Source organism: Sipha flava, unplaced genomic scaffold (assembly GCF_003268045.1).
Source record: "Sipha flava isolate LNK unplaced genomic scaffold, YSA_version1 165_pilon_pilon, whole genome shotgun sequence".
Taxonomy (NCBI): domain Eukaryota; kingdom Metazoa; phylum Arthropoda; class Insecta; order Hemiptera; family Aphididae; genus Sipha; species Sipha flava.
The window spans coordinates 67535-94000 of record NW_020271833.1 but is presented as its reverse complement, the minus strand read 5'-3'; the positions used below and the strand labels follow the sequence as shown (position 1 = coordinate 94000).

Genomic DNA, 26466 nt, shown 5'->3' with positions numbered 1-26466 from the left:
TTACGACCACGTGCCGCGGCGGGCGGTGGAACGAACGAGTAACGACGACACCGAGAGGAGTTTTTTTTTTTTTTTGAATCCGATCCAACAACACTTCGGCCGATTATTTCCGACGCTCCGCGCGAGAGAGGCTCACACTTAATAATACACACTGGTTTGTGAACGTCGAAAAACGCGCACTCATGTCGTTATTACGACGGCGTCTAAATGATCGCCTAAAGGATGATTTCGTTGATGTATTTTTCGTTACTCTCTTAAACGTGTCAAACCGACCGTTAATTTATACGTGAGTTTATAATTTTATAATCCGGCGCGGACACGTTTTGTGCGATCGATCGCAACACGCGCGTTTAACCAACGGGGGGAAACCAATAAAAAATATTTTCATTAAGACGTGTACACTTAATACGTACGATTCCCAATGCGAACGCGTACCGATAAACATATTATTTTATTCCTCCGAGAGGTAAACACAGCGATAATTCCTACTGCATAATAGCGCACGAGTGCATAACGATTGTAATCGGATATTCACTTGGCAGTGATGAGATTCATTACGAGACTAGAAAAAAAAATAAAAAAAAAATTACGACTTTAATTAACTCGGATCCCCATCCATGGCCTATATTCGCCGATATGGTTATGCAAACATATTACGAAATTGTTATTGGTGCAGTAACAATGCTGGACGTACGTTTGTTTTTGTATAAATGTTTTTTTAATGGAATATTCGTATTCCGCCGTAGAATTTTGTCTACGAAAACCAAGTGTGTTTGGAACGTATAGGAACAACGATTCGAACATTATTTACCACGGTTCTATTTGTGTTTTAATTGCGACCTACTATCGCCAAAAGTCCAAATATTTCAACAGGATACAAACAGTCGAAAACTTTTGTAAATAAACGGTCGTTGAATTATGAAAAACGTACAAGCTATTTACAACGAATAAATTATTTATAACGCGTGAATTATTTACAATATTAAAAACACCTGTTATCCAAGTAATACGTGGCTAAATTCAAAAGTGATAAATGAGTTTACAAGACGATGAATTATAAAATCTGCGAACACTGAAATGCAAAATAATTTCAAGAATTACAAAAACTTCGCGTTATTAATTATCGTTTAGAAGCTCCGTTGTAGAATATTTATTCGTAAACAACATTATTGTTTTTAGTGGTATTTTTTATACGCCGTTTTCAAACCAAACAACGAGTCTTAAAAATCGGTATGGGCGTTTCTCGTTGAAGTAACATTAACTGAATTCCTTCGTAATTAATTGCACAACACGAAAAACAACTGAAAACAATTAGTTTTTTTTTTTTTTTAAAGGCTATTACTTATTAAGTGCACGTCAAATTCTTTTTTTTCTTTCGTAATCTCCGAGTAAGTAGTGTGGGCAGCGTTCGTGTTGAATTATTATAATGCAATTTTGTACCGCACGAATGTAAAATCGTTCGTAAAGGAACACAAAACGTGAACCGTGTACGCAGAAACGGAGGCGCGCGTCCGAAAAGAATATTAACGTATCGGACGCGTCCGGTGCATAATATATTTGTCCGATCGTAAAAGATTGCGCCCGCTCACAACTCGAAACGCGTTCGGGGACCGGCTGATGAGAAAAAAACGACGACGACGACGAAGACGTAAAAAACCGATGGTGTTCCCTCGCACCGCTCTCGGAATCTAAAATAAGAAGCTATTCCATAATGAATACGTTACGCGCGTACACGACGACGTACGGACGTAATGTATACGCGTCGTGTCGTTGCGTAGCGGTTAATTAATTACGTGGCAACATTATGCACCTCCGCCGGTCCGCAGGAGATTCGCACGCAACGAGAAATTAGAATCTGGCGGCCGTACGATCGTACGCGCTCGCACACGTGGCCGCACGCCGAGTTTTATATTATTTTTAGTCGTTGGTTTATTATTATTTTTACTTTTTTTTTTCTTTACGGACGGCGTACGTATAAAAGAGTATATAAATATACGTGTGCATCATATTGTGTGTACAAACAAAACAGTTGCACGTAATAAAAAAAAAAAAAAAAAAACCCGAGTAAAAACAAAATATATTTATATACACGAATATATATATATATACATCTCATTAGGCGCATTATCACGTTTCCCTCTTGGCCTTCTCCCCCCCCCCTCGCCGACGACTCGCTCTACGGTCCACGGAGTTATAATAATAACGTCGGACATAATCTCCTCCGGGTGCATTGGGTTGTGAAACTGAACGGATAAACACGATTTTTACCCTCGATAAACAACCGGCACGGCCGCCCGCTGTTTATAACCTGAATAAAATATTATGTACAAATATAATGGGATATACGTGCAGGGGTGAAAATGGGGTGGCAGGGAAAAAACATAAAAGGGAAGAGCCGTGTAACAACGGAGACGGAGCGAGTGAGCGATGAAGAGAGATCGAGAAGAACTCGGGGAATCGATTTTTATTGTGTTTCTCCTGCGTACACGAAAACGAGCATCTGCTAGCCGTGCAAAATCGTAATGCGTTATAATAGGTTTGTCAGGTTAGTCGTCACCGTTTGTAATGTGCGCGTGTGTTCGACCGGAATCCCCGTGCTGGGTAACACACGCTTACGCACGCACAAATATTATATTGTACGAGATACATTTTCCAGTAGACATTCCACACGGACCGGTTCAATTACACTAAACATTTACACTTCTCGTCCCGTACCGGTCTCATCATCAACGTCGTCGTCGTCGTCGTCGTAACGATTCCCCCACCCCTCCCCCGACAACGAGCTCGTCACCGCTACCGCGTTCACGGTCCGACGGACAAACATTTGTTTTGAGGTCGCGTTAAAACCATAAACAGTCGTGGAACGCGTTTTCTATGCGCGCGCGCGCACACGCGCACGCACTCCCTTTCACGCCGTCGTTGTAGAGTCGGCCACCGTATGTCAAAATTTCACGGGCGACGAACGTCTCGGGTGGAGGTAGAAAAAAAAAAAAAAACCGTTTGTTAAAAAAAAACCCGACCGCCTTCTTCGTTATGCACTCGATTATTGTTATTTCTTTTTATACCGCGGGCACGGCGGACGGGGGAGGGGAACACGTAGGTATAATAATCTCACTTAAGTACCGAAAAATAAATACTTCATTTGAATATTATGCTAATACGACGCGCGTTCGGAAAAGAAATGACGTACAAATGAATACATTAATTTCAGACCGTACTGATTGGTATATAAAAACACATTGTTAACCACACACTGAATTAGGCACGGTCAAGCGGGGAAATTTACATAGAAAAACAGTACTTTAAATATAAAACGTACACAAAGGTGAGTACATGATATAAAACACTTACGTTTCGAATATATTTGTACACACACACACACACACGTGTGTGTGTGCGTGTGTGTGCGCGCGCGCGTATACATATTATATTAGCACCGTTAAAGTTAAATGTCGGCAAACGCGCGCGCGTGTTCCAAAAAATATTATTTATTCTCATAAAACCAATTATCCGAAAAATCGTAAACCGTACAGGATGGTGACGGACGGGAACAAAACGGCGTTCCTCGTGATCGTTAAACACAGAGGCGTATTTAGACCTAACCTACTAGGGACGACGACGACGATAATTAACATTTTTTCTTTAATTCAAGTTCAAAATGTACAAGTTAAATTTTTGGTTATGTTTAAATCAGGTGAATGCTTAATATTTGTGTTTTTTTTTTAATCTAATGCCGGGTCCATTTAGAATGGAATTTCAAGTTATTGGTTATTTTTTAACACCAGTCTGTGTTTTGAAAGTTGCGCTTGTGTTTTTATTTGATTTCACATCAAGTACGGACCCGACATTAGAGCCCAATCCAGTATTCACGGCCACGCATGATTTGATTTCGTTATAAAACGATCCAAATTAAAAAAAATTTGAGATGCGTATCTCACGTACAATCAATTTCGTAAATAAGGATTCATGGAGGGGCGGCGGCGATCAACCCTTGGTCCCCCTAAAATACGCCCATGGTTAAACACTATGTACATTATTTACCGAAGTATTTACCATGCGATCGCCTATTAATAAAATCCATAACGTGTATCGCGCGCGCCTACACTGACTTAATACATAGAATTGTATACGACGAAACGTATCGTGTGCGTTGAACTCGCACATGATACGCACAAAGAGCAAACAATTAACGTGTGTATTGTGTAATGTAACGTGTGTAATAATAATAATAATAATTCGTCCGACTGTTAAATGTATACGCGGCGCAGTACCTAAGTGTATATTATTCGTCGATGACCAGGGAAAACTGTTATAGTTATTGCGTTCTTTACATTATTACATTTCTTTTGAGCGTCTTCTTTCTTGGTCATACGACCTAATGCAGCAAGGAGCTAATGCAGCAATATGTTTTGAAATAAAACCGATAAACAATACTTTTGTTTACGGTTTACAGTACTGTCGTTTGGTTTGATATTCAGCGATTGATTTTTAAAACAAAAAAAAAAAAATACCGAAAAATATAAGCGTTACAGAAAAATACATAAATATTTATACAGATGAATTTTTTTTTTTATTTTTTATTATTATTGAAATTTTGTCGTACAATTAATTTCGATAATTACAATGATGATGACATTTTTATTGTGTATGTTTTATTCGTCGTAATTCATTAACCATAATGATTCGGACGAATATCATCGAAATGCAAATACCCCATTACAGTTTAAATGTCAATAAGTCCGTTTTCCCGATATGTAGATTGTTTAAAGTTCAATCTAAATATTACATTTAATTCATATTTTTGATCGTAACGCGTTTTCTGTTTCGATCAACGTACTCGTTCGATACGTGCATCAAGCTGTAATAAATAACTCTTAACGTTCAAAATTCCTCAAGTTGTAGTGATCAATGCGACAAATTTATTTTTCTTCTTTTTTTTTTCTCCTATCGGTCTTGTCGCATTCTTTTGTTGTTGTATGGTTATTTTTCTCCAAAAGAAACCATTGTAATATTCATCTGGTGCTGCACCAGTTTAAAGGCGCGTTTCTGTCTTATTGTTATCCATTTAGGTAGAGCTGGATGTGAACTCGTATTTTTTTCCTGATGTACACGTTACTACACCGCCCGAAGTAAGTGGGATTTCAATTCTTTGATATATTTTTCAACATATTTCCTGTGCTGTACAACACATAAAATACAAGAAGACTTCACAGTCCAATATAAGAATTCAATATATCTTAGTTCATATATAAATCAAGATATACGTTATCCTACCATAATACATGTAGGTATATATATATATATATTATTGTTATAAGTGAATACCTTATAGTCAACAAATCATAATTAAAAATATTATATAGACCATTTATCGTCTTGGATATGATTAAAATTAATAAAAAAGATATTATAATAAATAAATTACAGTCGTGCGATAAAGAGATAAAAATAAAAAAATTGTATGTACTCAAACAAGTATGTTTTTTTTTTTCATTAGAAATACTTGTTTTATTAAACATTTTTGTCAAAAATTATTTAGAATAGTGATTACACCTACACAGCTATGCTTAAATATTAATTTTTTTGTATTCATAATTTTTATTGCGATCTATTGTGTAAAAAAACGAAGAAGTTTGTTGTCAACTGGTGTACGAATATATTGTTGAAATCAAACAACAAAATAGTTATGATAAACTAGAACATTTTAATATTTTTACTATAACTTATGTTTAGCAGTAGCGCAATAAGGAATTTTTCATGGGGGGGGGGTCTGACTAAATAGTTAAATAGTTTGTGTACGTTTAAAGATAAAAGTACAGCATTCGGTTATTTTACATTACGTTTAATTTTTTCAAGGTTGTAAGTACCTAGGTACCTAACAAGTATAAATATATATATATATATATATATATATATATATATATAACCTTGAAGATTCGATATTCAAATTTTTTATAGTTACCGTATGGATCACATTCTACTGTAAATTGACACAATTTTAGTTCAATTAAAAACGGTTCTATAGTAATTGATTAAACGAGAAAGATGTTAATGCTGAGAGTAAATTGTACAGTAAGCTGGAATAAAACGATTTGGATAAACCTGGAAAAAATCGTACGACCGACGAATTATTACGAAAATAAGTCATTGTAAATCAAATGAGTAAATCCCTTCGAAATAAATAAATTTTACTACAAATGTTTAGATTTTATATAACACAGATATTTTGGATAGAAGACTATACCGGTTAAATAAATAATTTGTTTTATTTACCTTCTTAAAATTTTTCGTCAATCAAAAGATAATTTGTTTTACACTATTTTAGGTATAAAACGAAACGAACGATGACGCAGAGAAAAAAAATAACAAGACGTTAAACGGGAATGACTATTTCATGAAAAAGTGACGATTTTGTGAAATATTTTCATGTTCCACGAAGTGTGAAAAAAACCGTTTCCATTTCATGGAATCGTCAACTTTTCACGAAACGGTCGATTTCATCGAGTGCCTATGACATACACCACTCCTACACGTATACCGATTTATAAAGTAATCGGTTGTTTTCCTTCCTTCGATGTTACCACGGACTACAGATCGTTCAGTGTTCAACGCAATCCGTGATAATGTATTGTTCTCGAACACGTAGGTACGTGTTGGACACATATGCATACATTACGGACCCAAATGTCTGAGTAACAAATATTTATACACACAGCGATTAATATTGTACACGTGTATTGTCGGTATACGTTTACTGTAACGCGTATGCTAAAAACACAAGACACGATATTGTCAGATCATGTAGTGGTAGTCGGTAATGTCGTTTAATATTTAACCTTGATGGTGTAAAAAATCTTATCAAACTATATCTATAACGCACCGCTAGCGTTCGTAAATCCGTCGTCGGTGTTGGTAAAAAAATGAATAAAAAAAAAACATGCATACACGCACGTGCTGTACGGTTTTACTTGGGTACGCAGCTACTTGTATTGTCTGTCACACGAGACAATCGTAGATTTTATCATTGTAAAAAAAAAAAATCGCACCATTTCGCGTTTTACCATTTTACACCGCCGGTTAGTATACACGTTAATACATACGATATTGATATGTATGAAAATAATTTTACATACTTTAATATGACGTATACGTCGTGTACGGTATAAGGTCGTTTTTTTCGAAAAGATACCCCCACGGATTTTCTCCGTTCTAAACGTTGTGCACGGCGTGGGGTCGCCAAGTTCACACGCACGTCACGCTCGGCGCAGTATTTTTTATTCTCCGATTCCGTTTTTTTTCCCCCTGGTATTTATTTGTATTTATTTTCATTTTTTTTTTTTTTTTCCCCGTTATTAATTGAACGCTCGGACGTCTGCGGACGTTAAAAACGCATTCACGAGATGAGTAATAGGGTGTCGGAGGTAAATACGGTCACGGGCAATGCCAATCCGGCGGCGTCCACTGCGGCGGGCCGGAGGTGAGGGGCGATGGTAGCGCGGTGGAGGAAAAGCGCGCCGGTGGAACGCGGCGGAGAGGTTTGGGTCGGTTTTACAGCCGTCCTTACACTAATTATCCGACAGAGTTAAGTGGCAACGTGTGGGCGTGAGAGTAATCTCCGACCCGACGCCCGTCCGCCGCCGCCCGCGGGCACCTCTTACACAACTACATAGTCGCCACGGCCGCCGCCTAGTCGTATCGTCTACGTGTATACGTGTTCTCAGATATAAATTACACATCCCGACGACTTATTGTTCCTTTTATCTTTGTGTTGTTATTATTATTATTATTTATTATTATTATTATTATTATTATTATTATTATTATTATTTAATATCATCATCATCATCATCATCTTCGTCGTCGTCGTCGGTTATCTCGAATACTTACCATTCAAACACATAATCACGCGAAGCATGAACGGAATACGCGCGCGGTTTATAATACAAAGCGATAGTAGTACAGCAATAGTAATAACAACAAAAAACGGCCGACCGCAGAGCTGTGGTTTTTACGTACGAAATATTCAATATCGAATACGTGTAACGAGATCGGGTGTGAACGAGCGTCGAAACGCACACCGCGGAGGACGTTGCGGATATTTTGTTTAAACAACCCCCCCGCCACGGGCTCAGCACGCGTATTATTATTGCGAGCAGCGCGTACGGTATTTTTCCTCCGACACGTTCCTGTTCAAAGATAAATCACGAACGATCCCTGTAATTCCTTCTCCGCCCCGGTCTTACATCCCGTCGCTGCGTGTTGCGCACGCATACCGAGAAGGACTTTGCGTCGTAAATCGTGTGCGTCGTATACGTGTGCACGAAGACGAGTAGCCGTAGCGGATGCCGAAGATGTATAAATATATGCACCGCCAGTGGTGTATACGATGTGCAGCTTACATATATTTAATACGTGCGTATAATGTGTATGTATGTGTGTGTGTGTGTGTGTGTGTGTGCGCGCATGTACATAATACGTACGTGTATACTCCGAGTGCGGTCTGCTGGTGAAGAGGGGTGCACGCGTATTATATACATATATGTGTACATGCACACGAGGAGGCGGTTAAGTCTCGGCGGGGGAAAAAAAACGGTTAGACCTGTATCGATATACACGCGCACACGAAACGCAACGCGTACACGTGATATCGTTAAAAAATAACACGATTAATTTTTTTTGTATCATTTCGTGTTCGTGCTTTTTTTTCTCTCCTTTTTATATACGACTTCCAGATTGTAAAATTCATTAAGTCCATTACCGAGCGCGTTTTTGTTTTAATTATTTCGCTTTCCGAGTTGTTAAAGCGCGTTCTTTGTGTGAAAAAGGGGAGCGAAAGGCCGGGTGGTGGAACCTAGTGTAAAGTTGAAAGTAATTGGGCGACGCCCGGAGCTTTAGACGTCTTCGCTTTTTCTTCCTCCCTTATTCGCTGTCTCTCATTTTTTTTCTCTTTCCCCTTTCCTTCTCTTTTCTCTACAGCGATGTCGTGAAAAGAGAGAGGGTCGAATTCAATATACAAGCGCCGCGCGTATAAATATATATATACACAATATACGGCAGCGACGACGATGACGACAGCGGTGGTGGTGGCTGGAAGGGAGTGGTGTTCATGCTCACAACCCCTCCGGTGCAATAAAGTTCTTGTGTTCATATCTTGAAAGTTCTCTCCGGAATGGAAGTGTGTATACTCGCTTTCTCATAATTTATCTAATAAACGACTTTTCGGACGAAGAAAATCAGGGAGTGCGAAAAAAAACGGATAGCGCGCGCGCCAAACGCAAATCGATCCAATCCATTATCCCCTGTGTATACCGGATACACACACACACTGACACAAATACATATAAATATGTATGTATGTATACGTGAATACACACGTTGCGGAAATTAAAACAAAAGTTTGACACTAACGGAAATTTATCGGCCGTAACGAGATTGGCAAACGCAATTATCGTCGTACGACCAAAGCTACTATAATGTATATGTATAAACCACTGCCGCAGTCACCAGTTGCCCGGATAAAGAAGTGGGGTGGGTTAGTATCATGTGCACGAGTTAAACGTACGTTTATATATGTGAGCGCGTCGAGTTATAGTTCATAGACGGTAAGTTGATGATTTTTTTTTTTTTTTTAAATTCGCTTTGACAATCCTATTACACGGAGTTGAAAACCCTGGGGTCCGATTTATATACATCGTCTGTACGTACGCATACGGGTTTCGAATGACATAGAAGCTAGCCGTAGCGTGTGCTACTCTACAGCACTCAGCGGCAACGACGACGGTGGAGCTATTGATTGGTCGCATGAGAGACGGTTAACGTGGGGGAGAGTTGCTCAGCGGAGTTTGAAGAAGAGGGAATAAAGGTTTCGCGGGCGTCAGTTTATGATATAATGACGCGAAGGGTGCCACTTTACCCGCGGGTCATTATAATGAAGGGGTCTCTCCGACTTCGACCGACGTTGACGACGACGACGACAACGACGAGTGAGTTGGCCCCGCCGCGCCGTTTCGAACATTACACGTGTCTCCGGATGATCCCGTGGGGTGCGATCGTACGGCTTTATTTAACACGTCACGAGCAAACCTTATACATATATATATATATATATATATATATATATATATATATATATATACTTCTACATACGCGGATGCATTGCGTACACATAATACGTGTATATCAAGGGAAGTGTATATGTACAAGGGTCGTTGACGGCAGCGGTGATAATGACGTGCGTGTTTGTTGTTTTATTATATTATTTCTTTTACCCCCTACATCCACCGGCCGACTGAAAATCATTGCAATAAAAAAATAATAAGAGACCGCCGTTGCCGCCGTCATGTGTGCGTGTGCGCGATAAAACCCTTCTTACACGGCTGCCGGAACCCGCCGATTTATTTCCCTGCCGATCAATTACTTGCGTACCATCATCGAAGTGCATCCCTGCAGCACGAGTCCGGGTGAGATGTATGTACCGCGCGCGCGCTCGACGAACTCACGCACATGTTCACGGGGTTCGCGCAACGATATCGAGTGTCAACATTCCAATCGCGTACGCTTTTTACGCGCTGCGATGGGCGCGGGCGCGTGTGCGCTTTTTCAGCCTTTATCCGTCGACATTAAAAGGTTGTACGATCTATTCGTGAGGGACGTGCGCGCAACGCCATCGTCGCGCTGCGCGTACAATGCACACAATTAGCCGGTTACGCATTGTTTGCCGTTTCGTCGCATATTTGCTTAGCCGATAACTGTACTATTATGTGTGTTGTACCGCGGCAGAAGTGTGTTCCGTAATTTGCGCTGCGCAAACGAGTAGACGCGATATTATTTTTTCGTATAAATAATATACTTACGTGTATACAATATTACGATGTACACGTTCTGTATACACATACAAGTACGTTGTACACCGAAGACAAGTGAAAAAATAAAAAATAAATAAAGACAATCGATAACAACGCGATTTATGTGCGCGCGTGTTTTTTTCTCTCTCTCTCTCTCTCTCTTTCTCTCTCTCACTCTCTCTCTCTCTCTCTCTCTTACTTTTCCAATATAATTATACACATATGCGCGCGTACATCAGTACAATAATAATATGTAATTCGAATGGTCTTCGGTGCGCGATTTCTTTTCGAATTTACGTAATGCCATATGTAGTATCATTGCTATTACGCACGCGCGCACACACACACCATAACTCGTTTTATACGCTCGAAGTGTACGTTATAAAATGTAATAAAACTATGATTTCAGTCTTCGTCGTCGTAGTCATTCCGCCACGACGGGCCGCCGCCGCTGCCGACGATATTATTATTATTATGATAATAACATTATCGCTGTACCGTGAAGCAATGAAAAAATACGAAAAATTAAACACGGTCCAAGGCTCCTATATTAAATGGGAGTATTGTCATCAATTTCATAATAAGCCCGTGGTGGGCGGCGAAACAGAAAAAAATAAATAAATAAAAAACAATAATGATAAAAACCGCAACGGCCGAGGGCGTACGAAGGGAATAAGTATTTATACGTACATTGTTTTTAATCGAACGAGAAAGGACCGTGTAAAAATATATATCTCTTCGTGTCGGGCACGTATCGACTGCGAGCTACGGATAAACGCGTTGGCGGCCGCGACTGTCCGGGTCGTGAACACGCGCGCGTGTTTGGCGTTTATAATATTTACGTGTGTACGTATATTATATTCGTATATTATACGTTTTATTATTTGGAAATTTATATTATTTGAAACAAAACACGGTTTGTCACACTCCACGCGACAGCGGCAGTGCGATGTCCTATAGATGGAAGATAATCCAATTGTGTGTGCTGGGGGGAAAGAAAAAAAAAAAGGTTGAAATGCTCGATCGGGGGAAAAAACCAGGTAAAAGTTTTTTTTTGTTATTTTTTGCTCTACTACTACTATTACTACTACTACTACCACTACTACCTACTACTACAACAGTACCGCCCTACCCCCCCGATGAACAGTCGTCGACGCCACTGGCTCGGTCGCAGTGGACGGACACAGTGGGAAAGAGCGAGTGAGCGAGTGAGATACGTGAAAAGAGTGAGACGGATCCGAACGCGAGAGAGAACGAGAGAAAAAAAAAACATTTTCCTTTTAAATTTTTAATATTCCCCGGGATCGGCGTTTGCGATGGGCTCCACGTGGAGCCGGCCGGTTGCTACGTGACAACGGTGCGGTAGACGGTCACCGGTTGGCTGGTGGTGCGCTGCGATTGGTCGGCCGCTCATTGCGAACCGACCGCCTGGCGGCTGCGCATTGGCCGCCGCGGCTGTGGGCTCCACGTGGAGCCGCGGCTGGCGAACGTGAAAAAAACCGTACGGGTCCGCTTGCGTGTTGGGGTTTTGCTCGGGGCTCGGGGGCCGGCGGAGCGATACTGGTAATCAGAAGGGACCAAACAGCCGATGCGGTCTGGCCGCGCGGGGTATCGGGTAGTGGCCGACGGGGATGGTGTGGAGGGATGGCTCGAATGCGGCTGCCATATTTGTGCAAACTACCGGAGAGCTTTGCGCGCGCGAGAGAGGGGAACGATGAAATCAGTGGAGTGACGGTGACGATGCGGCGGCGGCGACGGGGCAGTGCTGGTGGCTCACGGCTGGACTGGGTGTGCTGCGGGGGGGAACTTTTCAAACCCTTCTGATCCGCCGGGTGGGTGGCGGGCGACGCGCTAAGGGGAGGAATGGTGAGAAGGGTGAGAGCGAGAGGTGGTGTTGTGTGCGCGCGTGTACGAGCCGCAGCGAGGAAGAGGGGCGAAACGGAGAGAGATAGATTGAGAGAGAATGCGGGAGAGAGAGAGAGAAAAAAAAGAGAGAATAAAATTGAAGAGACCTTTTGTGTTATTGGAAAAAGAAGCAAGAGGGTTTTCGCTCTAGTGTAAAGAGTGGGCGGCCATTTTGTGAAAAGGTCTTTTTTCAATGTTCCCCGGTCCCTCTGTACACACACACACACACACGCACACGCGTTCACGTACACACACGCACACGTCGTGTGTACACGTCTTCCACGGGTTTTAGGTTAGATTTTTTCTGGACCCCTGCGCGACCCGCTACCGCACCGCTGCCATCACTACCCCGCCACCCGTACTGCCCGCACCGTCTACCGACGCCGACGTACCGCACCGCATCGCCGGGCCGATCGTTTTGTTTACTGCCGGCCGCTGCGGGGAGCGGAGAGAACCATCAGCCTTGTGTGCGCGTACGCGGGAGCGCGCGGGGTGATGAGGCGGCGGGGCGTCCGTGTTCACACACCGGCTCAGTCGACGGCTCCTCTTCAGTGCTCCGTTGGTCTTCGTGTTGTGCGTTTGCCCGTCCGTACACTTTGCGCGTCGCACGAACCGCGTCTCGCGCAAACATTTTCCCCATTAATATTTTACACTCTCGTATTGTTTATTCCGAGTGCGTGTGCGTGTCCGGGCTGCACTCTCTCTATCTCACCGACGGATTACTAATCGTGTGCGTCGTGGCGTTCCCGTCCAGTGCCGTTCGATTTCATTCGTCGTTCCTCGGTCCCAGCAGTGTGTCTCCGAGCGTGCTTCGGTTCGTCCGGTCATACGTAATTGTTGTCTGTTCCGTCGTGTGCCGTCCGCACCGCGTGTCGACTTCTTATCGAGTATCGCCCGATAATCTGTGAAGAAACCGTTTGTAAAATTTACGCGTGTCTGTGTCTGTGTGTGTGTGTGTGTGTGTGGTGCGAATTGCCGTTCGATCCCGCCTGCCGCCGATCAAACCGAGTGACATTTGATTTTGCGGCCATGAGCTGCTAACACGTCATGTACGCCGCAGCCACGATGAACGCAGCAGCTGTAGCGGCCGCTGCCCGGCACCCGGTAAGTGGTTTTCTTCTATACACGATGTGTCGTTACACCACGTTAGCTGTTGTGCTAAGTGTATGAAAAAAAAATGTAACGGTTTTCGTTTCTCGCGCGTACCATTTACCATCAGTTTACGTTTGTTATGCAATTGTGTGTATTATTACGGAATAGGTACCTTCACAGGTTTAAGAATGACGTGCGTTTTTCGTGATATGTGCGAATTGTGTTCACGCGAAAAACGATCGAATCGCCGGTTTACCTTTGAACCGTTGGCACATTTCCACGACTATTTAGATAACGACGCAGTACGTGTGCACGCGCGCACGTGTCGACTCGGTAGTTGCCGTACGTCTACGACGACGTACAGCAGAACGATGTACGGATTCATTGTACGCAACGATGAAATTCCCAACCGTCGCTAAAATGTTGAGCACCACTGAGCCGGCGGACCGCCCGCTAACCCTCGGGACCCCACACCGGTTTCTCATGCGAACCCGTCGCGCGCACAATGGGCACCCCCCGGAGGTGCGCATAGGTTGAATTTGTAATAAAAACGTGTACTACTACGGGACGGGGCGGTGCGGTACAACAATAATGACACGTTCTCCTCCGGTCCGTGCGCGCGTGAATAACGACGATAATAAGTACAAAATAAAACCAAGGCCCACGAGGGAAGTAATCGAAAATTCCGAACGGTTCGAACGAGAGACTCTTCGTTCGTCGCTGTCTCGGCGCGTTTTAAATAAATGTTCAATGGTACTCGACGGCGACGACGGCGATGGGAACGTTGGGCGGCCGGGGTACGCTCTCGTCGCGTAATCTTTGTATGTGCGCGCGCCGAGTGCGTTTCGAGTTGTTGCTCTCGGGGTCCCGCCGCCGCTAATTATAGTCGTGACAAGTCACGCGACGAGTGCGCGCGTCTTCTGTAATAACTCGCGGGACCACCGCCGCGCCGCGCGTTAAATAGTAGTCGGTCCCAGGAGGAAACGCCGGTCGTCGTGAAACGTGCGTTCACGGGTACGCGATCGGTATTACCACCGCATTAACGTGCGCGATCGACAAGACCGAGCGGATTATTACTGTTATCGGTTGTCGAAATTCGCGTCCGGATTCCCGAGTGAACGCGGCGGCGAGAGATCGGCTTGCGCGTTCGACCGTAAAACAATGGAACGGCGAGTAGTGTTCCGCGTGCGTGCGCGTACGGTAGTCGCTGCGTATGGAGATAATATCGACAAGCGTATCCCTCCCTCCCTCTCTCTCGCTCTCTCTCACTCTCACTCACTCGCTCACTCACTCCGCGCGCGCTCTTCACTCCCGTCTTCGTATCGAACACACGCGTACGTACAGGATACGCGACGCCGCGCACAACAGGCGCGGCCCGTTCGTTAACAACGAACGTGGCGGCCGCTCGACCGCGCGATTATTAATCCGGTCCGAACAAGATTCGCGGCGGCCGACGCGTCGTCATCATCCGTCGTCGTCGTGGTAATAGCCTTCGGCCGGGGAGGGGGCGCACGCGTGAAATGACCCACAAAAGGTAGTTCCACCCACGGGTGCGATCGCGCGCATATTCCGAAGTTAACCGCGGTGACGACCGCTAAGCGAGCGTCAACCGCCGCCAGCGTCGTCACCGTCCGCCTTGTTCGTATTGTCTTCAATTTCTCGCTCGGTGAAAGCTGTAACGACGACGACGACGACGACGACAGGTACGATGGGGCCTCATGCTCAGTCCGCGTATACAATCATACAACAACGCGGCGTGGTCTGTACTACACGTTCTCACGAAATATTTAAAAAAAAAATGAAAAGAAGTTACCGATGCCAATCTCGTTGACAACACGTATAACACGCACACACGCGCGCTAGACCACGTTGAATGACAAATTACGTTGATTATAAAATTCAATTTTAACGTGTGTGTGTGCGCGCTTCTAAAACCAACGCTGCCGATATGTGGTGGGGCTTGGTCGAGTGGTGGGTAAAGGAAGGGAAACCACGTTTATTATTTCCACGCGGCGGCGGCGGCGGTTACGGATGGTGAACTTTAGGCTAATTATACCGTGGATCCGTCGTCGGTTGCCGTTTCGATCCATTGGCCTCGAACACCGTGACAATGTTGCGTCCGTTCCCATTTATTTATATTTTTTTATATTTTTCTCCTTAAATTCATTATCGAAATTAATGATTGTCCTCCGTCCGCCGTCAGCGCACACCGCGCACCGTGTAAACGTCGTCTTATACGTAAACATTTCTTCTCACGGTGTAATTTATATCGAGCGGGGGTGCGGGTAGAAGAAGGTTTTTTTTTTTAACCGAGGATACCGCTGTCACGGTTCCGGAACACTGGCGAAAAAAAAAATGTGAAACTAGAAAAAAAAATAATAAATACCCGGAAAGGAGTACAATAAACCCATACCGGTACAGTATTCTACCGGTGGTGCAGCAGCGGCGGTTGTGTCTCGACGACGCGTCACGATACTGCTGAATAGACTTACCGCGTTTCGGTAACCTCAACGAGTGTACAACACTGCAGTACCATTCATGGCATGCGTATACACGATGGATGTATTATAATGTGACCGATTCGTGTGTCAAATCGCGCGAACCGAGTTTCGGTCACACGACGCGACGGCGGCGGATCAAATCAATCGTAAATCCTCCCGCGCGCACGCACACAAACACGTGCAAAAACACACGCACGCACGCATCGAAACCCACCCGCCCACCCTTGCCGACCCGGGCAATCGACCTGTGTGAGTGGCACACAGCACCACCAACAATCATCATGCTCCCGCCGCCGCGACCATTTTACCACAAACCTTCGACGACCACCGCCTTGGTGCATAATATGCGCATTACGGCATCTCGCTCGCTCGGTCGCGCGGTACACAATGACGACGATACGTACGGCATACGGCTCGTGTAAGGTACGCACGTACGTTGTTATTGCTTGTACACGTTATAACGCACGCACTCCGTACACGGCCGGTAAGGTGGAGGAGGTGGAGTGGGCGCTGGGGGGCTCTCGTGCAGCGGTCTTTAACGCCCCCTCCGCCTCCGGGTGTTGTGCACTACCCATCACCTGCGGTGCCGTCACGCATCGGTGTTGTTCGTCACGCGAACGGCTCGGAATTTTTACATGTACACAAGAAATTACGTACCGCAGATAATATCTGTCCGGGATATCTCCAATTATTATTACGTTGTTATTATTGTATTACGATTACTATTACCACTTTTTTACCCGTCGCCGCACGCCGAAATGTTGTTATTCGAACGTGTCGTCGTCGGAGACCACACACTCGCGCGCGTGCATAGTAGTACCGTATACCGTGTACTCGGTATCGGCGGTGACCGATTAATCGTTCGGCGTGGTCGTGTTAACAGCGCTGCACACATACAACCGGTGGTCAGACGGTCAATCCGAGTTTTTACTTTTTACGGGTTCTGTGGAAATGTATGTCAACGTATGTCAACGTGTGTTATCGCGGGCCCGAACGTGTTCGTAAAGTAACGGTGTCGAATCGTTTTTCCCGTCGCGGCTAACGTGCGATTGTGCGACGGTTGTGAAGATATAACCGGGGGTCGTGTCTGTAGTTTATTTGTGTGCTGGAAAAAAAAACCCGAATAAAAAGGATATTACATTACGGATCCATTGGTTGCCGGGGTGCCTTTTTTTTTTGTTTTTTTTTTTTTTTGTTGTGTAAACGTGCGGAACGAATACACTGGCGTGTAATGTAAGCGAAAGAATAATCTGTTGTATACGATCTTTGAAAAATAGAACCCTTATAATAGCGTGCGGGCCATAAGGTTGTGTATAGTCTTCAAAGAAGTCGTTGCTGCTCCCTCGCAGCCTCTATACTATACCTACCCACTGTATAATACCCTCGCATTGACTGCTCGGAAAAAAGTCCCACCTGCCCGACTCCACGTGAAAATAATAATCTCTGAAAGGATGTCCGGATTAATCATTTTATATACATGTATTATACGTATATGTATAATTATTTTTTTTCTTTCCAAAGGTATATCATTAAGTCACTCCCCTTGTTATTATCCTATCGGTCTTTATAATTACAAGGTGCACACCACACACACGCACTAGTCGATTTTAGCTTCAGGTCTGCATAACGGGCCCTTGTTTTTTAATGACTGTTATGTACAGTAAACGTATGTGTCGGACTCGTGTTTCACGCTATCAGATATCGAAAGGTATCCCGGTAATAGGCAACTAAATCTACACGGGCGCGTTTTAAACGTGATAAAAATGATATTTATACACAGACACGTACACACATATACTCGTATATATATATAATATATATATACATATATATATATATATATACATATTAGTGTGCGCATATACTCCTATGTGTATTTTTTTTTCATGTGCGCGAGCGATTAAAAAAGGTAAAAAAAAAACGAGGAAATTTTACAGGTGTGCCCGCAGACATAAACTGCCAACGAAACCGGTCTGAAGTAGTAATAACCGCGATGGTAATAATTATTGAGAGGTATACGAAATAAAAAACGCCGGTCGTCGGCCTTCGGGCCAGCAGCTACTGTGCGCGCGCGAAGTCTTTATGTACCGGTAAAGAATATGGAATGAAAAACAGAACTCGTCCGTATACCCGTTCCCCCCGTGGGCCCGCCGCCATCGCCGACAATATATATGTCTTGCACATATTCGGAGAGAAACTCTCTCGGTCGATTGCTTCTTCCTCTTCGTTCGACGATGAGGACGCATGCGCGCACGCACACATCAATAAACATTTTATATTTAATAAACGTAAATGTCGGTGTATATGTGCAAAACACATATACCTACGTTTATGTACACGAATAAGTACATACACACGAAGACGGTTAATTTTTTTTCACACAAGAATTTCTAATCGTAAGTTATTCCGGGATCGAGCATAATAAATGCACTGGCCGTGTTTTCTGTTTTTCATTTTCGATACAATACCATTTCACACGTGTACGTATAGGAAAACCGATTTTTTCTCGCATCAAAAACGAGTAGAGTTTGATTTATTCAAACGAAATGTCGGCCGAAGTCGTGTGGTGCGTATTGTGAATATTATTCAAACGAATCGGTAACGGACGCGTTACATTTTTGTGCCGGTGTGAATGTTGACGGCAGTTGTGTTATTGGGACAATCCATCGCAATCGCTTTTCATGTTGAAAATTCGATTTCGACTTGTATACGTTTTTATTCGCTCTGCGCAACGTTTATTTTACATTATTTTTGCTGCTACGTTACAATGCGTGTATCACGGTTAGTTGTAAATATTCCGCTGGTACACGTAATCGACACATAAAATATTCGCATAAACGTATACATATTTATACACGTGTGTGTGTGTGGTAATACTTACTCGATTAAGCATTGTGCCTTGGTGTATATATACGAGTATATGTGTGTATAACGTACCGTTCGTGATTTATATATTATATGTATACGGTGTTTTCAAGAGCGTTCTTGAAAAAAATGTAATAAAAAAATCACTCGCAACGACGACGACCCTCTTCACCGACGACTGCAGTGCACGTATATATGTAGAAAAAGTGTTTACAGACCACCCCGGCTCGTATCGCTCACCCTTCTCGTCGACGTTCTCGGTCCGTGTTCCGGTTCGTTTAGGCATCGTTTACGGACCGCGCGCTCGATTCCGGCGATCCTCTTCTGTCCGTCGTTTGGTCGGTCGGCCTACTAGGTGATGTCCCGCACACGTGCTGGTTCGGGAGTTCCGCCGTCGTCCGCTCGTCGATCGTTCGTCGTGTGCGCGCGTGTCCGTGCTCGTCGTATTGTCATCTCGACCGGCCGACGTCCGCCGGGCGCACGGAAACCGCGGTGGTTCCGAACAGACGCGATGCGAAACCATGGTTAGAACAACACGTGACCACGTGTACCACGTACCTACGGTTCACGTGCGTTCGCGATCACCCGCTTACGTGTGCACGTGCGGTTATTGTTATTTATCATTTATAATAATTTTACGTTTGTGCGATCTTCGTATCGACGTTTGGAAAACGAAAACCACCGAGAGTGTTACCACGACGAGCCGCTGCGTCGATCGGAGGTCGAGAGGAAGAGAGAGAGACGTATCCGTCGTGCGTCCGATGGCGCGTTGGGTTTCGTGACTGAGCCGCGGTCAATGCTCGTGTGCGTGCGCGTACGTTGTTTGCGTATGCGTATATATATATACAGTGTTCAGGAAAATTATGTGCGTAACGCTTAAATACATATACGTGAGCGAAAAAAATTGGAAAATATCTCAACGAGAAGAGGGAGAGTAGTGGTTGGTGGCGGTGGGAGAAACTCGCGGTGGCGGCGCGCCTGTTGCGGTCGTGGTGTCTCTCCCCTCCGCTGTCGCCACCACCGCAGCGCAACAATCTCGCGGCGGCGACCCGAGGGCAGTTTTAAACGGCAATTAGCACCGCGAATATTCGACGGCGGCGGCGGCGGCGGCGGTTACATTCTCTTACGTCCGTCTGACGAGATTCTTAGCGTACGCGGGGACGACCACGACATTTTATCATCGCGCGCGCGTTTAAGCGTTCACGATTTATCATCGCCACCGTCGATGTTACGTCGAATCATTGATGTTATCCCGTTTAAGCGTTTCAATATTGCGGTTAATTTCTTTGTTCCGTCTCCCTTCGCTAGTAAAAAAAAAAAAAAAAAAACTGATATAATAATAACCCGAAAGAAACATTATATTTTATGACTGCAACGATGATATATTAACGAGTATTACAATCCAGAAATAAACCCCTCGTGAACTTAAGCTTTACGCTACAACGACGTACGCGTGTTCTTCTGCGCTTATAATATAATATGATGTTTGGACGAAATAAAAAGGAAAATAGAGACAAATAAATGTCACCAGAAATCATAAACCGTACGGTCGTAAAACTGTGCGGTAACCTATCGTTTTTAGTAATTTATAAGTAAATGAAATAAGTAATAATAACAAGGTGATAATAATAATAAAGTAATTCGTAGTTCGTGGTGTGTGTCATGACTGTTCACACTATCCACACACTTTTACAGAGTTCGAAAACTGGTTTCCGATTAACCATTGGATAATTATCGTGTTTTATGTGTATGACTGACGACGTTTTCGGTCAATCTCGGTTAATAAACATCTTGTGCCAGTGCAACTCTTTACACGTGTTTAGTTATATCCTGTATCAATGGCTATAAATTCGTCTTAATATGGATCATTTTGTTAAGTGTACATAGACACTTTAAGTAGTAGTGCGTAATAATAGTAGTGATAGTGTGCGTGTTTTAAAGTCAACATTTGTTTTAGTTTAAAATTTAAGTCGACGGACTTTCCGATTTCTAATGAGTTATGAGATTTGTGTGTCTTTACAGTCCGTACGTTCATTCTATTAACGTGATCTTTTCACAAGTATTTTTGTGAATCAGATCTCGTGATACGAGCATTATGAATATTTATTCACTTCGGGGGTTAAACCTATCAATATTTATACCATTACGTTTCATTCGTCCCGACATCCAAGAAAAATTACATTTTAGCGTACTTCCAATCATTTGTCAAGAAGTGTTTACCGCGAGGCATTTGATATTTTTATTTACTACACTTTTGTATCTTATATTAATCTTATATTAAGTTACTAGTATAAAGTAAGAAAAGATAAAAATATCTTGATAAAAACGTTATTTCTCCAACCGAATTTAAAGTTTATACATTAAATTCGTTCTTTTATCTGAGGTTATATGACGATGAATTGTTATGCGTATAGTAAACGTATTCTAGTTGAGTTAAACAGGTCCGTCTTGTTAATCAATTCGAGTTTAGACGGTGAACATACTGTACCTGTGTGTGACATTATTTATTGATATGAAACTTAGAAGACCATGTAATTTTTTCAAGTATTTTAAATATTTAGATATAATGTAAAGGTGTTGTTAACTTTTTCCTGTATTCTGAACCGATGAATTTCAATTTATGTATATTTTGTAATTTAGCAACAATTTACCAAATAAATCTATTGAACTTAAAAAAAAAGTATTATGAAGTTAATTTAAGACAATATTTATATAAGATTAAAAATTACAATAGTTTTGCAAGAACTTAAATTATGACCTATTTTATATAGCATTTTATAATAGTACAACATCTTACGTGATCGAATTATTATTTTCATCGTTTAGTATTAATAAATAATAATAATTTATTATTATAGATTACTGATATATTACTATGATATCAATAACTTATAATTATCCATAGCTATAGTGAAGATAAATATGTAATATTGTTTACGAATAGTAGTTAAATGTGTTTTGCTTTAATGAATAAAGTTAATATTTGATGGGTCCAATGTTGAACTACAGTTCAGATTCATGATTTAATAATTGGCAGTTATGTTAATCAAATTTAGTAACTCATCGTTAAATTTCTTATAATTAGTTTAAATGGATGAATTTTATAAATTACTGAAATTTACTACTGTATACAATTAAATTTGAAAGTTATTGTTATTTTTTTCATAGAGATTTTAAGTTATCGTAATTTATTAAACATAATATTTCTGAAATCTACTTTTTTTGCCTTATTCATAAATGTTATTTGATAATTTATAAAAAAAAATGCATTATTATTAGTGCAAGAAATACGATTTATGAATCTTGTACAAATTTTTAAACCAGTTATACAACTGCTATGAATATGTATATCTCCCTTTACCTCAACAGATATTTTACTTGTTATTTTTCGATGATCCTTATAATTTTCAATCAAAAATGTAGTTTCAAATTAAAAATATATATATAGGTTTCATAAAAACATTTGGACGTATAATATGTTCTACTGTCTAAGTGTATTGCAAAAAAGTTGTATAGTTATTTTAAAATAAACAAATAAGATATAAAGTTGTTAAATGGAGTGATAGAAAAAAAATACGAAAAAGAAAATTAAGTCTAAGTCGACATCATTTAAATAATGGAGTCAAAGGTATAACATTTATAAACACGAAAAAGTAGTTAAATTTAAATTATGTGATTGGACCCGTACAAAGCTTTGCATTTATCTTATAAGTTATGAAGTTATTCAATTTAGTGGAATTCGAATGCAATCCCTCAAAGTATTACGTGTGTAGGCACCTCTTTTTTTTTTTTTTTTGATAAGTTTTATCAGTTAGACGGAGAATATATCAAATTGAACGTGACAATTTCAGAACTTTATCAAATACGTAGCTGTATATATATATATATATATATAATAAATGTACCAACATTACGTTTAACGAATTTACGTTTTACGAATTTCAACAACAAAAAGACATTATTTAACTTTTTGATTTACGATGAATTTTTTTTCGGTAAAAAAAAAAAAACATTTTACACATTAAGCAAATACTATTATATGATACGTAGAAAGAAGATATTATTTGTATTTATAAAATAAATATAAAACCTTTAAACTTTGTGTACGTTAAACCGTGTGTGTGGTTAATCGCATGTTTTACGAGGCAAAGAACCACCTTATTTTATTGTGTACACGTTGTGTATATCGTACGGATTCCAATATTGAAGAAGAATTATCATTAGGCGCGTGTAGTTCTGTAATATAGTTCTGAGCACCCGTTTGAAAAACTTAACGTTAGCATTTGCGTGTCGTCTGCGTGCGCGTAGGTGTTCAGTATGCGAAAGATCTCGACGAGAATCGCACAACGCAAACGTTATGTAAAAGTGTCGTCGGATCGCCTATGCGCGTCACCACACCCTGTGTACTCGTACGTGTAAAGTTTGGTGTCAAAACGCCGTGAACGTTTTCGAGGTACAATTTAACGCCGTATGGAGCAATTGGTAAAAGTGTTGAAAATCTTTTAATTAATATTATCCCGTGTCCTGCGGCGCGGTGTTCGACCTAGTGAGTGCCGCGTTTACGACCTTGCATTTTTTTTTTTTTTTACTTAACGCTTTTCTGTCCGAACGGTACGCGCCGTCGTCTTAATATGCCCGAATACGATAGGTGTTTTTGCACGGCGCACCGACGGCACACGATGTATGTATACGTGTCCGCGGGGTGCAGTGCGCGCGCATTATGCACCAACGGGTCGTGGTCGTCGTCGTCGTTTGAGGGTTGCGAAAACCGCTTCACGGGCTATTTGCGCGGTATGTGTCGTATTTCAAACGTGTCATTTTTCCCATTGTGTGACCGTATTACAATGTATGTACGCGCGTGTGTGCATGTTATACGTTTGGAGAATTTTATCCACGTACACGGTGTATGTATGTATTTTTTTTTCGTACCAAGTTGTGACGAATTGCCGACGGTGGTGTGTAGTACGCGCGTGGAGGTCGGCCATTATTATCGTAACCTTACGTCGCCGAAAAAAAGGAAAATGTATGTGAAAAATGATTTTCCGCCCGCGCGAGGCCGTTCGAGGTCGTGTTTCGCGTATTTCGAAACCGCCGCCACCGTGAAAGGTGTATGTGTACGTGCATATGTACGCGCATACCATCGACGTACGTTTGTGTGTGTGTGCAGTGAGTACGGTAGCAGTGGTAATGGTTGTGATAGTGGTGGTGGTGGTTTGTTACCCGCTTTTCCGGGCCGATTTTCCCACCATCACGGGATTTACGTTTCATATATAAACTCCGGACAACCGCAGTATCAGTACCACTATCAGTCTTTCCTTCGTTTAACAAACAATTTTGTGCCAATACAAAAATATGGGTTCCTTAACTCTGGTAAGTACAATTTTTTTTTATACAACTATACATTCTTAAAATATTATTTTATATTATAGTTGTCTTCGTATAGCTGTGTATAATAAAACACCGATATCGTTCGCAATATTTTTTTTCTTTTTTTACTTTTTATTTATAATTTTACTTTTCTATATTCTTATTCTCGCAGTACAAGCACACATTTTTCCTTTTCTTCATATTCCGCATACACAGGAGGATAATTTTTTTTACGATTTAAATCGCACTTTTAAGTGAATACACCACCGACTCGTACGTTCGAGGGTGATAGTGCTGTACCAAACTGTGTATGTAAACGTTCGGGTTTTTTATTACAGTTCCAATAAAATTTTATTAGTCCGTGCCCGTAAAACGCGCTCCCGCATTCTCCCGACGTTCTGTAGCGGTGGTCCATGTAAACAACCGAGTTTTGACTTTTTTTTTTCTTCCGTTCAGCGTCCCATAAAAACCTCCTAGGGGGAACATATAACTCGGAAAAGGGACTAGCTTCGTTACGGATCGTAAAGTACCGGTCTCCGTCGTGGTCGTAAAAAGAAAAAACCGTGTACAAATACACTCGCGCATGTATGTAGTACGCGGTGAAAAAAACAAAATGTTCAAAACGAGTCGTAAAATTTTATGAAACATAAGTAGAGTTGGCTTTTTAATGTTTTTCAAATAATTTGTTTGAGGTTTTACGGCTTTTCGGCAGGGGATTTTTATCGTCGCGCCCCCCACCCCTCATACGATTTTCCGTGCGTGTTAACTGCGCCCGAAGCCGACTTGTACACCGAGCACTGTGTTGGATACGGAATACGACAACACACACGCACACGCCAATTATATACATACACTCACGGGATTGTGTACTATAAAAACACGTCGTTTAACATATTTTTTTACAGATAACTGTCGCGTGTTTGGTCGGCTTGACGTCTTACGGTGCGGCCAAAGTGAGCGACAATGAAGTAGCAGAAGGGTAAGGGTCGTCGTCGACATTGCGCAGCGTGTGATGCGGCGTGCGCGCTGTCATAACAATCGCAGCGCACGCGCCGCCCACATGCGTCCAATGTAGTCAATCCTCCGACGTTGTTCGCGATCTGTTGTTATCGATGTTTAAATTTATTTCCGTATAATATATTGTGTAGAGTTATCAAGCACACGCATTACCATACCGGGGACGTGGAACACGCGCACAAACACGACGGTGAGGCGCACCACGAGCACCACCACAAGGGAAGCGCGGAGCACGCCCATCATCACGGCGGCGAGTTTGGTCACGGTCACCACCACGGCGGCGAGTTCGGGCACGGACATCATCACCACGGCAGCGCGGACCACAAGCACCACCACGGCGGAGAATTCGGACACGGGCACAAGCACCACGGTAGCGCGGAACACAAACATCACCACGGTGGAGACTTCGGGCACGGTCATCACCACGGCGGAGAATTCGGTCACGGACACCACCACCACGGAAGCGCCGAGCACAAACATCACCACGGTGGAGAATTCGGACATGGACACCATCACGGCGGCAAGTTCGGACACGGACACGAGCACCACGGAAGCGCCGCGCATAAGCACCACCACGGCGGCAAGTTCGGACACGGACATCATCACCACGGCAGCGCCGATCACAAGCACCATCACCACGGAAGCGCTGACCACAAGCACCACCACGGCGGAGAGTTCGGACACGGCCACAAGCACCATGGTAGCGCGGAACACAAACATCACCACGGCGGTGAATTCGGACACGGACACCATCACGGCGGCAAGTTCGGACACGGACATCACCACCACGGAAGCGCCGAGCATAAGCATCACCACGGCGGTGAATTCGGACACGGACACCATCACGGTGGCAAGTTCGGACATGGACACCACCA

The 26466-nt window shown here is 42.7% G+C and overlaps 2 protein-coding genes and 1 long non-coding RNA gene across 4 annotated transcripts in view; 2 read left to right on the top strand and 1 right to left on the bottom strand.

Moving 5' to 3' along the window:
* The window catches only part of LOC112679656, a 37130-nt gene extending 35497 nt beyond the window's left edge, over nt 1–1633 (bottom strand). Inside the window, exon 1 of the long non-coding RNA XR_003148234.1 lies at nt 1343–1633. This is a non-coding gene — a long non-coding RNA (uncharacterized LOC112679656). The remainder of the gene's footprint in view (nt 1–1342) is intronic.
* Nucleotides 1634–13233: 11600 nt separating this feature from the next.
* Nucleotides 13234–26466, top strand: part of LOC112679623 (transducin-like enhancer protein 4) — a 39113-nt gene continuing 25880 nt past the window's right edge. Inside the window, exon 1 of one of the 2 annotated variants that reach the window (XM_025549507.1) lies at nt 13234–13853. In XM_025549507.1, the coding sequence (XP_025405292.1) occupies nt 13797–13853 (57 nt within the window). In that variant the 5' untranslated portion in view covers nt 13234–13796. The remainder of the gene's footprint in view (nt 13854–26466) is intronic. The other variant, XM_025549506.1, reaches the window with a different exon arrangement.
* The window catches only part of LOC112679624 (histidine-rich glycoprotein-like), a 2814-nt gene continuing 821 nt past the window's right edge, over nt 24474–26466 (top strand). Inside the window, exons 1-3 of the mRNA XM_025549508.1 lie at nt 24474–24577; nt 25480–25553; nt 25723–26238. Coding sequence (XP_025405293.1) covers nt 24560–24577; nt 25480–25553; nt 25723–26238 — 608 coding nt within the window. The 5' untranslated portion in view covers nt 24474–24559. The remainder of the gene's footprint in view (nt 24578–25479; nt 25554–25722; nt 26239–26466) is intronic.